General features: G+C 48.3%; 1 protein-coding gene across 1 annotated transcript in view; it reads left to right on the top strand.

Moving 5' to 3' along the window:
• Positions 1 to 17708, top strand: part of LOC114591062 (uncharacterized) — a 33807-nt gene that overhangs the window by 6003 nt on the left and 10096 nt on the right. The window contains 6 exon segments of the mRNA XM_077923575.1: positions 94 to 838; positions 841 to 994; positions 6412 to 7147; positions 11098 to 11209; positions 11906 to 12670; positions 13393 to 13453. Of these exon segments, the coding sequence (XP_077779701.1) occupies positions 94 to 838; positions 841 to 994; positions 6412 to 7147; positions 11098 to 11209; positions 11906 to 12670; positions 13393 to 13453 (2573 nt within the window).

The following is a 17708-nucleotide window of genomic DNA, read 5'->3' as shown; positions in this document are numbered from 1 at the left end:
GCCTAAGTGCAGAACCTTACATTTCAACCCTATTTAAATCCTTTTTTAAAATTTTCTTACACTTTCTTTTCTTACTCAGGCACCAATTCATAGCATTTAATTCTGGCTTACCTGTTTATTCCAGAAGGCAGCTTGCGAGAGATTGAGGACGAGACCGAAATATGTGGGACGTCATTAGGATGTAAAGAGAAACTCCAGGATCAAAGTGATTCAGAGTTGCAGGAGGGTGAGGCTCAGGCGGAGGATAAGGCTAAACCTGCTACTTGTCAGGGCATGGACCTGAAAGAAATCCCGACCCGGCAGGAAAAACACAGAGAAACGAGAAGCACCAAGTGCCTCTGTGCTCCCACCCAGGAGAAACCAAATAAAAACTTGAGGGTTGGAAAAAGCTTCGCTCAGCATCAAAGACACCGTGATGGGGAAGTGCCATATAAATGCCTGGACTGTGGAAAGAGCTTCAACCACAAAGTGAACCTGATTTCACATCAGAGAATCCACAGGCGGGGAAAACTCTACAACTGCTCAAACTGCAGCAAAACTTTCCTCCACAAATCGATTCTTAGCCGGCATTTGAGGATGCACACAGGGCAGAAGCCGTTCAGCTGCGCCGACTGTGGCATCAGCTTGAGCGCCCGGTCCAGCCTCACTCGGCACCAGAGGATCCACACGAGGGAGAAGCCCTACAAGTGCTTGGAGTGCGAGAAGAGCTTCAGCCAGAACTCGGACCTTCTGAGGCACCAGAGACTCCACACAGGGGACAAACCATACCAGTGCACCGAGTGCGGGAAAAGCTTCAGCCGGGGGGACTGTCTGGCTTCGCACCAGAAAATCCACACAGGGAAAGATCAGGCCAGCTTCCCGACGGCAGCAAGAACTTCGGTGATCAATCAGGTCTTATTCAGTGTGTGAGGATTCACGCAGGGAGCAAGCGGTACAAACGCTTCGAGTTTGGGAAGAAAAGTTTTATAGTGAGATCACAACCCCGTTTCACATCGTAGAGCAGGGGTCAGCAAACTTTTTCAGCAGGGGGCCGGTCCACTGTCCCTCAGACCTTGTGGGGGGCCGGACTATATTTTGGAAAAAAAATATGAATGAATTCCTATGCCCCACAAATAACCCGGAGACGCATTTTAAATAAAAGCACACATTCTACTCATGTAAAAACACGCTGATTCCTGGACCGTTGTGGGCTGGATTTAGAAGTCGATTGGGCCGGATCCGGCCCCCAGGCCTTCGTTTGCCTACCCATGTCGTAGCGTCCTGTGGAGCAATCATAGACATGGGGCAATCATAGTTGCTATCTTATTAGACACTTTTACAGAAGGAAAGGCATACAGGCTTCTGCTCTGTATACCTGAAGGAGCGTCTCCACCCACATCGTTCAGCCTGGACACTGAGGTCCAACTCCGAGGGCCTTCTGGCGGTTCCCTCACTGCGAGAAGTTAAGCTACAGGGAACCAGGCAGAAGGCCTTCTCGGTAGTGGCACCTGCCCTGTGGAACGCCCTCCCTTTAGATGTCAAGGAAATAAACAACTACCTGACTTTTAGAAGACATCTGAAGGCAGCCCTGTTTAGGGAAGTTCTTAATGTTTGGTGTTTTATTGTGTTTTTAGTATTCTGTTGGGAGCCACCCAGAGTCACTGGGGCAAAGAAATAAATTATTATTTTTCTACCTCAGAGGTGAGGCACCCAAGGCCTGGAAACAAAATACAGCTCTCCAGGTCTCTTTACCTGGTCCTTGAAGTTTTCCCCATGCCACACTCCTGCTACTCCTCCCTGGCCGAGTTTCACAAACTGATTTCCTCCCCCCCCCCCCCTTGGACAGGAAGTGTCCTTAAAATCTGTCAGCGTCTCTTGCTGGTCTGGAGGAAAGATGGAGAGGCTGTTTGTGCCAAAATTACCCTCCCATCCCTAGGTAGCATGGGCATTTGCTTCTCTACTCTCTTTTGCCTCTGTCCCCACCCAACACCAGAATGTGGCCCTTGGAAGGTTGCCAAGGAACTTTGCCCCTGGGCTTGAAAAAGTTCGCCAACCCTGGTATACATGCTCAGATTGTAGCAAAAGCTTTTGGGACAAATTGGTGTTCCTATGGGCTGACTGGAATGAAAGCTGAACAGATGGTCCAGAGGGATAGGCTAACTACTGTTGTGGATGCTCTCGTAACCTCAAGGTTAGATTACTACTGAGCACGGGATTGCCAAGAGGAATATTATTCCGCCATCAAATGCCTGGAGTGAACAGACTACACTGAGTAACCGCAGCCAGGCCTTAACTTTCTGGCCAGACCGTGGAGCGTGAAAGGGAGGCTTGGTCTCTGCCCTCCCTTTTCCTTGAGCTTTTAAAAAGGAAGGAAGCAGTGAATATCATGTTGGTTTATAGAAAGTGGTTTTGTTAGGCATGGATGAGTTTACAAATAGCTGATAGACACGGAATTGCAAGCTCTTTATTTTCATTTCTTCTTTTTCTCCCATTACTTCTTTCTCCTTTCCCTCGTTTTCTCTATTTTCCTTTCCTTTTTCCTTTTTTTATGTCACCGTTTGTGCTTTTATCTAGATTAGAATTTTTTAAAAAAATATTTGAAATACTTTAACGTCATGCTGGGATGGGTGTGTGTGTGTCTTCAGGCCCTGGAGGCAAATTTGGCCCTCCAGTCCTCTCTGATCCTCAGGACTCTTCCCAGACTGCACCCCTCTGTGGAGATGCTGGTCTGAGGGCAAATGGGGCACTGCCCCACCAGTGCCAGGTGGCCCCCACCTGCCTGCCTTCTTCCTTGCAACCAAGCCAAAGAGAACCGCTGTCTGTCGGTTTCCTCCTCCTCTTGCAGAACTCGGCAGGTAGGAGGATGGGGGCAGCCCTAGAATTGGTTGGCTCTGCCTGCCACTGCCTCTCTGGCGCCACCTACTGTTGGGCTCCTCGGCTTCCGCCCTACCAGACCCAGCGGGCACCAGCCACCTTTGAACTTAGCCTACCAGTCGAGAGGTGAACTTTTCATTCATTCCCCAGTCCGCTCTTGCCCCAGGCCCCACCCACCATTGGCATGTGGCCCCCGGAAGGCTGCCCAGAAGGGAATACGGCCCTCGGGCTCCCCACCCTGTAAAAGGGAAACATTCTTATCAGACCGTCTGCAAATGCATCGAAGGGTTAAAGTGACCGAGTGCTTGGTTTGCTAGAGGGGCCAAATAAAGTGCTTTTTTTTTGGCTGGATGGAAAACACTCGAGGTTTTTTCCCTGTTGGGGGTGGGGTTTGGTTTTGCATTCGCCTGCAGAAAAAACAACAACATACAAACCAACCAAAAACAGGAGGAGGAAGGAAGGGAAAAAAGATCTCAGTGCGTGGAGAGGTGAGTTGCAGGAGGGCAGAGGCAGATCTCCAAAGGTGGGGGGACAGAAGAAGAGGAAGCGACTTTTTGGGGGGCTGGGGGAAGGCAACGCAGCTCCAGCCCCGGTGCTTTGATCCCGGGAGGTCTAACTCTGACCCCAGCGAAATCCCTCGCGCTCGTTTCCTTCCACATCAGAGAATGGATCCTCCCCGCAGTAACGCTTTTCTTTTCGGGAAGGTGGAGGTGATGTTTGTTTTTGCAATGCAGGGAAATGGGGGCGGGGGGGGGGGAATAGATCTGGTCAGTGATTTTTCCTTAAAAACATGTCTAGGGGTACTCTCATTTTCCTACGCATAGTGAAATACTGCCCCTCAATGAGGCCAAACTTAGATTCACCAAATGTTTAGGGGGTATGCGTACCCCCAGGGAAAAAAGCACTGGGTCTGGAGGAGACACATCCCCAAACACACACACACACAAACACACACACTGGAAGCTGTTTTATAATTGAGTCAGACCATTGGTCTATCAAGCTCAAGGCTGCCTGCACTGACCAGCAGTCCAGGGTTTTAGGTAGGAGGGAGGGTGTCTCTCCTAGAATTAGAACCCAGGACCTTCTCTGCTTCTAAACTGCGACTCCCTTCACAGCAAGGCAGCGCCTTCGTTGGTCAAGGATTCTTTCCCGCACTCCATTCCACCCTCCGCAACACTCTGCCAGCATTCCAAGGCTACTGAGCATGCTCAGTTCTCCTGGGCTGTTTTTTCTGGGGGGGTTCCCCCCTTAAAGTCCCCCCCTACTTCTGCAAATCTTGGGGTTTCCCTGAGCCCTGAGGATACTCCGCTCTTGTGAGCGGGTGGCGCCAGCATTTTAAGCACGCTGTATTGCATGTCTGGGTTCCTACCCTCTTTTTTTGGCTTTTAATTGATTTTCTCTTTTTGTTTTTATTTATTTATTTCATGATTGTAAAAAGCAACAGCCTCAAAGCGTTTTGCATAAAAGATGAAACGGTAAAATTTCCGCCGAGGAAAATGCATAGCGGTAACGTAAGATGTTCAAAAAGTTACAACGCCAGTAGATGAAAAAGAGATTTAAGACTGGTGTCAACTTTCTAAGTTCCTTAAGTTGCTTCAATACTTTCCGGGGATAGAATTTAGGATAAATTTCTTTGGTGGACAGGAACTGCACTTTAAATGTGCTTTAAGAGTATGGTGCGCACACACCCTCAGCTCACCCATTCCAGGATACTCCATTCCGCCTTCCGCTTGTGGTTTCACTCTTCCCCGCCCCCTCAGTGTTTCATGGCCACTCTGAATGCTCAGTCTCTATTGAGATGGTTTGGGGAAGATCTTCCCCTACTTTTGGGAACCTCTGGGTTTTCCCCAAGCCGGCTGATGGCTCACGTCTTTGGGTAGGTGGGTCACCTTTTGCCTCTCTAGGTCAGGCACATTCTGTGTCAACAACTACAGTGGTACCCCGCAAGACGAATGCCTCGCAAGACGGAAAACCCGCTAAACGAAAGGGTTTTCCGTTTCGGAGGCGCTTCGCAAGACGAATTTCCCTATGGGCTTGCTTCGCAAGACGAAAAAGTCTTGCGAGTCTCGCCATTTCCCCCCCCTCTTTCCCCCCCTTTTTCAAAGCTGCTAAGCCATTAATAGCCTTTTAGCAGCTTAGTCACTAATCCTTTAATAGCCGCTAAGCTGCTAAACCGCTAATAGCGCTAATCCGCTTAGCCGCTAATGGGGTTGCTTCGCAAGACAAAAAAACCGCTAGGCGAAGAGAATTGCAGAACTGATTCTTTTCGTCTTGCGAGGCACCACTGTAGTCCCAAGTCTTCCATATGCCTGGACACTTATGCCCTGATAAAGGGTTTGTTGATCCAGCCTTAGTAGGGAAAGGATCCTGACTCTGCAGTCTCCAGAGATACTGTGGCTGATTCCTTTTCCGTGGGACCAGGGGCTGCAGGGAGGGTCAAACTCTAAGCCAGGGGTTAGCAAACTTTTTCAGCAGAGGGCCGATCCACTGTCCCTCAGACCTTGTTGGGGGCCGGACTATATTTTTTTTGGGGGGAATGAATGAATTCCTATGTCCCACAAATAACCCAGAGATGCATTTTAAATAAAAGCACACATTCTACTCATGTAAAAACACGCTGATTCCTGGACCTTCCATGGGCTGGATTTAGAAGGTGATTGGGCCGGATCCGGTCCCCAGGCCTTAGTTTGCCTACCCATGTGCTAAGCCATGGGAAAGGGCTGCAGCTCAGTGGTACAGCATTGCTTTGCTCTGTCATAGATTCATAGAATCATAGAATCATAAGAGTTGGAATAGACCACAAGGGCCATTGAGTCCAACCCCCTGCCAAGCAGGAAACACCATCAGAGCACTCCTGACATATGGTTGTCAAGCCTCTGCTTAAAGACCTCCAAAGAAGGAGACTCCACCACACTCCTTGGCAGCAAATTCCACTGTCGAACAGCTCTTACTGTCAGGAAGTTCTTCCTAATGTTTAGGTGGAATCTTCTTTCTTGTAGTTTGGATCCATTGCTCCGTGTCCGCTTCTCTGGAGCAGCAGAAAACAACCTTTCTCCCTCCTCTATGTGACATCCTTTTATATATTTGAACATGGCTATCATATCACCCCTTAACCTCCTCTTCTCCAGGCTAAGCATGCCCAGCTCCCTTAGCCGTTCCTCATAAGGCATCGTTTCCAGGCCTTTGACCATTTTGGTTGCCCTCCTCTGGACACGTTCCAGTTTGTCAGTGTCCTTCTTGAACTGTGGTGCCCAGAACTGGACACAGTACTCCAGGTGAGGTCTGACCAGAGCAGAATACTGTCATTAAGCTGTATCCCCTCCCCAGAATTCAACAGGGAGGAGGATGGGATGGGATAAAAAAAATAATAATCAAAATTAGTTGTGTCCTTCTCCCATTGGCTCTGGGATTATGAGAGGATTATGGGAACGTGAAGGCAGCCATCTTGCAAAGGCTGCACCTACAATGGGGTTCCTTGCCTTCCGCCAAAGCAGCCACAACAGCCAATACTCTATATATTTTGGTTTTAATCTAGAGAAGCTTCTATACAAGAGTTTAACTCTGGGATGAGATGGAGGAGCAAGCGAGTCGTAGGCAAAAGGCTGTCTTGCAGAGTGACAGAGAAGCTCCTGACGTCCTCCAGGCTGTGATTATCGGAGAAGATCTGCAGAGAATACCGGAAGTTCGGATCAAGGAGGAACCGAGCGAGGGGCAGCTGCAGCGCTGGGAAACCCAGTGGCAGGACTTCCTGAAGAAAGTGGAGGTTTCTCAGTTAGGCTGGGCACCACAGCTGGAGGAGCCCACCCCCTGGGACGACGCCAAGGCCTTCTTCGCCTCCTTCGAGCAAGTGGCCCAAGCCTGCCGGTGGCCCAAGGTGGAGTGGGTGGCCCGACTCCGGCCGGCCCTCAGGGGAGAAGCCGAGCAGGCCTTCAGTGGGCTGGAGGCCGGAGACAGAGAGGATTATGGGAAAGTGAAGGCGGCCATCTTGCAAAGGGACGCCATCGGTAGAGAGAAGCTGCGTCAACACTTCCGGGGCTTCTGCTACCAGGAGGCTGAAGGGCCCAGAGGGGCCTACACCCGGCTGCAGGAGCTTTGCTCCCGGTGGCTGAAGGTGGAGAGGCACACCAAGGAGCAGATCCTGGAGCTGCTGATCCTGGAGCAGTTCCTGACCATCCTTCCGCCGGAGATCCAGAGCTGGGTGAGGGAGTGCGGCCCGGAGACCTGCTCCCAGGCGGTGGCCCTGGCCGAGGACTTCCTCCTGAGGCAGCAGCAGACCAAGAGATGGGAAGTGCAGGTGAGAGTGTTTCATCCCTATACAAACAGTAAGCGGTGGGGACCATTGATGGCCTAAGGGCCACATTCCCTTCTGGGGGGCCACATGCTTGTTTGTATAAGAAGCTGCAAGTCAGCTATGCCAGAATCGAAGGTTCCTGCACATACAGCCAGACAAGCAAGAGAGAGCGTTGCAGTTCAAGGACGCATTTCATCCAGGAGGGGGGAAACAGAGGAAGGGGTATGGTCTGAGAAGAGTCCCAAGGGCCATGTTGAGAGACCTGGAGGGCCACAGGCTTGTGGGAACGTTTATATAATTTAGCAGAGTTTAAACGATCCTCTGTTTGAGTTTATGCAGTGACAAGCGGGTTGCTAACTCGTTTGAGTCCTGGTTGATAATCCTTTTCTGTCCCTCTTAAAGAAAACACACATGAATCTGAATCATATTAACAAAAACTATTTTACTATCCAGGGATGCGGGTGGTGCTGTGGGTTAAACCACAGAGCCTAGGGCTTGCCAATCAGAAGGTCGGTGATTTGAATCCCCACGACGGGGTGAGCTCTCGTTGCTCGATCCCAGCTCCTGCCAACCTAGCAGTTCAAAAGCACACCAAAAGTGCAAGTAGATAAATAGGTACTGCTCCGGCAGGAAGGTAAACGGCGTTTCCGTGCGCTGCTCTGGTTCGCCAGAAGCGGCTTAGTCATGCTGGCCACATGACCCAGAAGCTGTACGCCGGCTCCCTCGGCCAATAAAGCGAGATGAGCACCGCAACACCAGAGTCGTCCGTGACTGGACTTAATGGTCAGGGGTCCCTTTACCTTTACCTTTACTTAATATCAGATTCATTCAGGTTTACAGAGTTGTTCCTGAAGGCAGGCTTAGGTTACATAACAGATAAACTATATATAGTGGTACCTCGGGTTACATACGCTTCAGGTTACAGACGCTTCAGGTTACAGACTCCGCTAACCCAGAAATAGTACCTCGGGTTAAGAACTTTGCTTCAGGATGAGAACAGAAATTGTGCTCCGGCGGCGCGGCAGCAGCAGGAGGCCCCATTAGCTAAAGTGGTGCTTCAAGTTAAGAACAGTTTCAGGTTAAGAACGGACCTCTGGAACGAATTAAGTTCTAAATCCGAGGTACCACTGTAGTAGTGAGTCATGAGAAGACTTCATCCAAGCAGTTACCAGTTAACACTCCTTGCAGCGACTGACCAACTGACAAAACTGCCTGCCGCATAGAGGCAGTTATTCCTCTCTCGGAATGTTGGACTTGATTGACAGCTATATATCCCACAAGGCTGAGGTCCCCCAACCGTGTTGTATATGGAATAAATGTCCTTCAACCGTTGGGTCTCCAGCTGTCATTGGGCTGCAGCTCCCTGTTGCCTGACTATTTGCTAAGCCTCCGGTCCATCAACATCTGTGGGGCGAGACAGGAAGCCAGAGGGAAACAGGAAACCAAGTGAGCTCTGCGCCTCTTGGCCGCCTCTCCTAAATTTCAGTTGGCACCAGCTAGGGCGAAGGTAGCTCTGGCACAATTCAAACCATATGTTTAAAGTGCTTTGTTGTTTAGTCGTTTAGTCGTGTCCGACTCTTCGTGACCCCCTGGACAAGAGCACGCCAGGCACCTCTGTCCTCCATTACCTCCCGCAGTTTGGTCAAACTCATGCTGGTAACCTCGAAAACACTATCCAACCATCTCGTCCTCTGTCACCCCCTTCTCCTTGTGCCCTCCATCTTTCCCAGCATCAGTGTCTTCTCCAGGGAGTCTTCTCTTCTCATGAGGTGGCCAAAGTACTGGAGCCTCAGCTTCACGATCTGTCCTTCCAGTGAGCACTCAGGGCTGATTTCCTTAAGAATGGATGCGTTTGATCTTCTTGCAGTCCATGGGACTCTCAAGAGTCTTCTCCAGCACCATAATTCAAAAGCATCAATTCTTCGGCGATCAGCCTTCTTTATGGTCCAGCTCTCACTTCCATACATCACTACTGGGAAAACCATGGCTTTAACTATACGGACCTTTGTTGGCAAGGTGACGTCTCTACTTCTCAAGATGCTGTCTAGGCCTGTCATTGCCCTTCTCCCAAGAAGCAGGCGTCTTTTAATTTCGTGGCTGCTGTCACCATCTGCAGTGATCATGGAGCCCAAGAAAGTAAAATCTCTCACTGCCTCCATTTCTTCCCCTTCTATTTGCCAGGAGGTGATGGGACCAGTGGCCATGATCTTCGTTTTTTTGATGTTGAGCTTCAGACCATATTTTGCGCTCTCCTCTTTCACCCTCATTAAAAGGTTCTTTAATTCCTCCTCACTTTCTGCCATCAAGGTTGTGTCATCTGCATATCTGAGGTTGTTGATATTTCTTCCGGCAATCTTAATTGCAGTTTGGGATTCATCCAGCCCAGCCTTTCGCATAAAGTGCTTTAGTACCACTTTAAACAGTCCTGGTTCCCCCCAAAGAATTCTGGGGGCTGTAGTTTATTAGGGGTGCCGAAAGTTGTTGGGCAGGACCCATATTTGCCTCACAGAACTACAATTCCCATAGTTCACTGAGAAAAGGGCTAGACTGCTCCACTTTGAGAACTGGAGGTTTAAATAACTTTTTTATACCTATAAAGGTTATCTATACTAGCGGCCAAAACTGTGGGAACCTTTTGGAAGAAGTGTATTTCCAAGGTTTGATGGCTCATAACACCACTTTTTATGAGTAATACCATAAAATTATATACCAGTGGAAAGATAATTTAATGAAGAATGTAATGCAACAAAGTTTGTTCAATTATCTGTATTCTATCAAACGTTATAGCCAAATAACCAGAAAAAGGAAGCACAACTTGCTTAGGTTGATATGCAGTAGCTTTCCTTCATTTGAATGTAGCCAATGAGCATGAGAATTTTTGTATATCTCGTTTTTTCTATGTGTTTCACATTTCTTCTTTATGACTGCTGTTGTAATAAATAATAAATAATTCTTCATAAAAGTAATTGCATTACATTCTTCATTAAATTATCTTTCCATTGATATATAATTTTTTGGTATGACTCCCCCAAAAAAGTGGTGTTATAAGCCATCAAACCTTGGAAATACACTTCTTCCAAAGGGTTTCCACAATTTTGGCCACCAGTGTATTCATGGTAGCTCAGTTCTAGAGCACTGATCCTCAGCATCTCCAAGCTGGGCTCCCCTCTGGAACCCTGCAGAGCCACTGCCAGTCAGAGTAGGCATTTCAGAGCTAGATTAGAGTAGACTGTTCCTGTAACTAAAAAAAATGTGCTATTTAAAAAAACAAAAACAAAGTCCACCCATCTGGTACAGTGGTACCTCGGTTTAAGTACTTTATTCGTTCAGGAGGTCCGTTCTTAACCTGAAACTGTTCTTAACCTGAAGCACCACTTTAGCTAATGGGGCATCCTGCTGCCGCTGCGCCACTGGAGCACGATTTCTGTTCTCATCCTTAAGCAAAGTTCTTAACCTGAAGCACTATTCTGGGTTAGCGGAGTCTGTAACCTGAAGTGTATGTAACCCAAGGTACCACTGTAATTGTAAAGGTAAAGGGACCCCTGACCGTTAGGTCCAGTCACAGACAACCCTGGGGTTGCGGCACTCATCTCGCTTTATTGGCCAAGGGAGCTGGCGTACAGCTTCCGGGTCATGTGGCCAGCATGACTAAGCTGCTTCTGGCGAACCAGAGCAGCGCAAGGAAACGCCGTTTACCTTCCTGCTGGAGCGGTACCTATTTATCTACTTGCACTTTGATGTGCTTTCGAACTGCTAGCTTGGCAGGAGCAGGGACTGAGCAACAGGAGCTCACCCTGTCACGGGGATTCGAACCACTGGCCTTCTGATCGGCAAGCCCTAGGCTCTGTGGTTTAGACCACAGCACTACCCGCATCCCTTTCTGGTACTTGTACCTCAGCATATAGTTCTGTCTCCCTGCTCTTAAAAAAAAAGGATCCTTGTTTCTTTTTCAGGAGCTGGCAAAGTTTGAGGAGGTGGTGGTGTGCTCTGTGAAGACTGAACCATCTCCCTCCAGCCCTGTGGAGATGAAGAAAACCAAGCAGGATCTGGGTGCCGGGGTTCTGGGTAAGCCTAATTTCTCCTGCTGCTGGATTCCAGGAACCATTGTGCGAAATTTAGCTTCAATATTTTAAGAAGTGTCCAGACAAAACTTACTGAAATATATAGTGGAAGATTTTCTTTTTTTAAATTGTGATGTTTGATCACTGATGTGTTTGTGGCCGTGGGCTCCTTTGGGAGTGAGGTTAGAGGTGGAATAAATAATTTGATGAAAGATAAGTTGAGAGTATTTCAGGAGTTCTCCCAAGAGTTATATTCAGCAGGTAACAATTCTATGGGGAAGATGAAAGAATATATCGAGACACACTGGAAGATAAAGCTAGAAAGTAGAGATGGAGAGATTATGGAACAACCAATTTCAGAAAAAGAAATAGAGAAAGTTATAGGGAAGCTAAAAGGGGGGGAAACCCCAGGAGCAGATGGATTGGGAAAAGAATAAAGTATTTAAAAATATATTGATTCCTAAAATAAAAGTATTATATAATTCAGTAATAGAGGGTGAAAGGATCCCTCCATCGTGGGAACAATCAATAATTATCTTAATTCCAAAACCAGGAAAAGATTTGAAGGACCCAGGATCATAGGCCGATATTCCTAATAAATCAAGATGCTAAAAAAAAGTGGAATAAAAATATATATATTCTGCTGTCAGTTCTTTTAATTTGGTTCCCCACCACCACCTTTTTTTTCCCATTCTGAAAGGCTATGTGCAGCTGAGCAAAGGTGGAGAGAAAATTCTGGAGTCTTCTGAGCCTGAGGCGTTCCACAGGAGAGCAACTGTGACCGTTTCCCTGGCTGAGGAGGTGGGCAAAACGGGCAGGAGCCAACATACCCCAAAGAGGCAGCAAAGAACCCGCCAGAGGAATCGGGCAGGAGGATCCGTTCCTGGCGTGGCAGACGAGGCCCTTGGCAAACGCCTCTCAAGGCCTAAAGAACAGCCCTGCGCCATTCCAGAGGGAGGTTTCGGCAAAGACTCCAGGCTTGGCCAACTTGAAAGAACCCAAAATGGCGGGGGACAAGTTCAGGACGCCGGGAAGAGCCCTCTTCTGAGACCTGAGAAGTCGCGCATGTGCTCTTTCTGCGGGAAAGCCTTCTGCGAGATCGCCCACATGAGGGCCACACACTTCGAGAAGAAGCCCTTCCAGTGCTCGGCCTGCGCAAAGTGCTTCAGCCGCAACTCGCTGCTCCTCAAGCACGAGAGGACGCACGACGGGGAGAAGCCGTACCCCTGCTCCACCTGCGGGAAGAGCTTCGTGTACAGCTGGAACCTCATTAAGCACAAGAAGAAGCACACGGGTGAGAAGCCCCACAAGTGCTCGGCGTGCGGGAAAACCTTCTTCGAGCGCTCGGACCTCGTGCGGCACGAGAGGACTCACACGGGAGAGAAGCCCTACAGGTGCTCCCACTGCTGGAGGCGATTCAGCCAGCAGTGGCTCCTGATGAAACATGAGAAAACCCACATGGCATAGAAACCTCCACAGGGCGAGGAAATGATATCTGAAGGGGCATCCTCCTTCCCTGTGCACCTTCGGGTGCTGACCTTGACAGAGGGGGGGGCGGCCCTTGGTAGCTCCACACCCTCAGAGGTTTTTGAGTGGAGGGCGGTGGCTCCGAAGAGGGTTTTCTCTCTGACATCCCTAAGCTGCAGAGTTCCCCCACTGGGGGGTTGTGTCTGAGGACACGATTACATAGCTTTTGCCGCTCGACGGAGACACCCCTTTTTTTCTATGGCTTTCAGCATCCGATATTTTTACAGTGGTGCCTCGCAAGACGAAATTAATTCGTTCCGCGAGTTTTGTCGTCTTGCGATTTTTTTCGTCTTGCGAAGCACGGTGTCGGGAAAGTTTTGGAAAAGCTTCAAAAATCACCAAAGTCTTTAAAAACCTCAAAAAAGGCTACCACACCGCGTGCTATGAGTCGCTCCTCGAAGTCAAGTCGCAACTGTATTAACGGTGTAAAGAAAAAGGAAACAAACTTGCAAGACGTTTCCGTCTTGCGAAGCAAGCCCATAGGGAAAATTGTCTTGCGAAGCAGCTCAAAAAACAAAAAACCCTTTCGTCTTGCGAGTTTTCCGTCTTGCGAGGCATTCGTCTTGCGAGATACCAATGTATATATAAATAGATACAGGATCCAGCTTTCTCTCTTGACGGGAATTGACTTCAACTGATTTTGAAATGTGTGTTTCTCAGGCGAGAACCAGCAAACCAGCAATGGGGAACCTCCGACCCAGACAGGAGGCGTTGTAGATCGGCCAGCAGGAGGTTTGCAGGGCCCCTGCCCATTGCCTGATCGTTGGCACCTGCTGTGCAGCCCTTTGCGAGCCCCAAGGGGCAAACTGCTGGCGGTTGTGGCTCGGAAAGCACAGGCAACGCATCTATGGCAATGCTGCTTTCTGCTTCAACAGAGCAAGGGGAACCTCTCGCCTTTCAGATGTTGCTGGACCCCCAACTCCCATCATCCCTGACCACATGGCATGCTGGCTGCCAGAGCTGATGGGAGTTGGAGTCCATCTGGAGCAGTGTTTCCCAACCTTGGGCCTCCAGCTGTTTTTGAACTACAATTCCCATCATCCCTGACCACTGGTCTTGCTTGCTAGCTAGGGATGATGGGAGTTGTAGTCCAAAAACAGCTGGAGGCCCAAGGTTGGGAAACACTGGTCTAGAGGGTCACAAATTCCCCCATGCCCTAGAAAAGTTTGGGAACTTGGTGAGGGTTGACGTGTCCACCTCTGAGCCCATAATGCAAATGATGAACCCGGTCCCCATCTCTGATCAATATTGAATGTATTCTCCAAGGACTAACTTCCCTTTTATATTCTTCCTTCTCTTTCTTTTGTTCCTCCCTCCCTCCCTGTTCTAACTCTGCTGGGAGAGCCACAGACCCATTGCACTGGGTGGGTAGTAGCTCTGAAGGTTATTCCAGAACGTTAAGCAGCATAGAGCGGCTGGGGAAATCATGGGGGGTTAGGGCACTTTCAACCAGATGGGCTGGAGGCTCATTTCGTTTCCGTTTCCTACGGAAGATGAGCGAGGAGTCGCCTGCCTTTCCTGGAACTGGCCGGGGGCGAGCGGAGATTGTTTGGGGATTGTGATGGGAGGGAGGGACCAGAGTCGAAGCAGCTGGGAAGGGGGGCGAAGGAGGGGTTGACTTGGGTGGGAGTCGCCTTACGAGATCGTTTAATTCTCATCGCATTCATTTCGGATTTCGGGTTAGTGGGATCTCCCCCCCCCCCATACAATCGCCCCTCAAATAAATTGTTTATTCTGGGTGGTTATCGGTGAAATTCCTGCTAAAAGGACTTGGACTTTTACCCTATCCCACAGCTTCACAGTGCTGTTAGTACACCAAGACCGCGACAGCGTTTTAGGGGAGCCATTGTTGGGGATTACTAGATCGTAGTTTTTGAGAGCCAGTGTGGTGTAGTGGTTAAGAGCGGGAGTCTCGTAATCTGGGGAACCAGGTTCGCGTCTCCGCTCCTCCACATGCAGCTGCTGGGTGACCTTGGGCTAGTCACACTTCTTTGAAGTCTCTCAGCCCCACTCACCTCACAGAGTGTTTGTTGTGGGGGAGGAAGGGAAAGGAGAATGTTAGCCGCTTTGAAACTCCTGAAGGGGAGTGAAAGGCGGGATATCAAATCCCAACTCTTCTCTTCTTCTTCTTCTTCTTCTTCTTCTTCTTCTTCTTCTTCTTCTTCTTCTTCTTCTTCCCGTTTTCACGTCCTGGTATTGCCTTAGAAAGCTGACCCTGGACCAGGCAATGTGTCTTTCCTGTAAATGTCGTTTGCTCTTAAGCGTGTGCAGAGTGCCTTCTCTTTCCATTGAGTATGTACCATCGTATTTATCGCTGTTACTGTGAAGGTGTTTGCGCCGCTGACTTAGTACCACTTCCTTATCTCCGTGGTGTTTATGTCACATACTTTTACCATTGAATTTTGTAAGCTACTCCGGTGTCACTTTAAGTTAAACAGCAACATACAAATGCTTTAATGTAAAAAAATGGCATTCCAGTGCAGGTATCACATCTCCTGGTGGTGATTTTTTTCAAGCGCAGATGGAACCATTAGTTGTGCAGTAACAGTGCAAAATGGAATGGAGTTTCTAATCTACAACATTAAAATATCATGAAATATTTTCAAAAGGATAAGAAGTAAAATAAAGAAATGGTCCAATTCTGTGTAACTGAGGACTGAATAAATTATCACTGTAGAATTAAACAGGGCGGCAAATAGATCAGTTTCCCCTCTCTCTGGTGTTCAACACCTGATTTTATGAGATTGAAACAAGTGCGTGTATGATATGATAGCATACAAACAAAAAATATTGAGATGTCTTTCTTGTGATTCCTGAATCTCAGGTTGGTTTTATCAGTCTGTATTTGCTCATGGGAAAAAACAAACTAAAAAAAACTAGATGGGCTGGAGGGGATTTTTGGTAGGGAGAGACAGGCATTCAAATTGCTTTGATGAGTCACTTCGCTTTGGGTGAGTCTGTTCATTATTATGCCACTATTTTTAATGAGTTCTTTATGTATATAAGGGACGCGGGTGGCGCTGTGGTCTAACCACTGAACCTCTTGGGCTTGCCAATCAGAAGGTTGGCGGTTTGAATCCCCGCAACGGGGAGAGCTCCCATTACTCGATCCCTGCTCCTGCCAACCTAGGAGTTCGAAAGCACATCAGTGCAAGTAGATAAATAGGTACCGCTCCAACAGGAAGGTAAATGGCGTTTCCATGCGCTGCTCTGGTTTCGGTGTTCTATTGTGCCAGAAGCAGCTTAGTCATGCTGGCCACATGACCCAGAAAAACTGTGGACAAACGCCGGCTCCCTCGGCCTGTAAAGCGAGATGAGCGCCGCAACCCCAGAGTCGTCTGCGACTGAACTTAACCATCCAGGAATCCTTTACCTTTACCTTCTTTATGTATATGATCACTGAGATTGTTTCCATTGTGTTTTACTGCTCATGGTGTACTGTAGACCAATGATTCTCCACCCAGCCATTACTAATCCTCTGTTGAGCACTGTATATCAATAAAATATTTAATTTGCTTCAGCTAGTTTGGAGTCTGTTGTCTTTGTCACTGGTTGAGCTGGGGTGCAAAGTGAACCCAGATTAACCAAGAATGTGGTGGGGTCTGCAAAAAAGATGGACTGGGTATCTTCCACAGCCGATAGCCAAACACATTTCAGCTGGAAAGAGTCCTGTGGCAAACTAAAAATCCTGAACACCAACTTGAGAATGGATCAGGAGCTGTAGTCCTATTTCAGTTGTGTTGCAGTGACAAATTCTCCTTCCCAGTTTACCCCCACCCTGCCAAAGTGGAAGACTCAGTGTCTGCAAGTTTTAGCATCATGGGAGATAAAAATGTCTCCATTTGTTTTCTCCATGCTATGCATACACCTCTTTCATGTCCCCTCTTACTTGCCTTTTCTCTGAATTAAAAAGCCCCAAATTTTCTAACGCTTCCTGGTAGCAGAGCTTCTCCATCCTCTTGATCAATTTTAAAATGCATTTTTTACAAAATACAAAAACTGCAGCAGCAAGCTTAATCCCCAAAGAGGCACTTCCCTCTCTTGCACATGATGGAAAACCTGCCTGCATCATCAAAAAACAGATGCGAAGAAAGCTTGTTTATTCATAAGCAAACTGATGCAAATGTTATCAGGCAGCTAACTGGTTAAGGATGGACTCCTCTGCATGCAAAAGGAAGTTGGGGGGCACCTTTTAAGACACTTGTGGGCACCACAAAATAGCCAGAAGAAAAATTGATGACCTCAGTGCCCCCCGCCTGAAAAAAACAGGCAAAACCTACACCCAAAAAACAAACTCTGGGCAAAAAAAGTTGTTGTAAAGTGCCCCAAGCAGTAGTAGTAGTAGTAGTAGTAATATTTCTATGCTGCCTATCTGACTGAGTTGCCCCAACGATTTTGGGTGGCTTCCAGCAATTTATAAAACCACAGTAAAGCATTGTACGTAAAAAAACTTCCCTATACTGTACAGCATTAATTCTAAGTTTTGGTGGTCATTAAGCCCAATCCTCTCCAATACTTTGGCCACCTCATGAGAAGAGAAGACTCCCTGGAAAAGACCCTGATGTTGGGAAAGATGGAGGGCACAAGGAGAAGGGGACGACAGAGGACGAGATGGTTGGACAGTGTTCTTGAAGCTACCAGCATGAGTTTGACCAAACTGGGAGGCAGTGGAAGACAGGAGTGCCTGGCGTGCTCTGGTTCAGGGGGTCACGAAGAGTCGGGCACGACTAAACAACAACAACAACAACAAGCAGCCCAATCCTTGCTCAGTGCAGGATCCTAGACTGTTGTTGTTTAGTCGTTTAGTCGTGTCCGACTCTTCGTGACCCCCTGGACCAGAGCACGCCAGGCACTCCTGTCTTCCACTGCCTCCCAGTTTGGTCAAACTCATGCCGGTAGCTTCGAGATCACTGTCCAACCATGTTGTCCTCTGTCGTCCCCTTCTCCTTGTGCCCTCCATCTTTCCCAACACCAGG

Source organism: Podarcis muralis, chromosome 2, assembly GCF_964188315.1.
Source record: "Podarcis muralis chromosome 2, rPodMur119.hap1.1, whole genome shotgun sequence".
NCBI classification, from domain to species: domain Eukaryota; kingdom Metazoa; phylum Chordata; class Lepidosauria; order Squamata; family Lacertidae; genus Podarcis; species Podarcis muralis.
The sequence above is the reverse complement of the archived record's forward strand: the minus strand, read 5'-3'. Positions and strand labels throughout refer to the sequence as shown.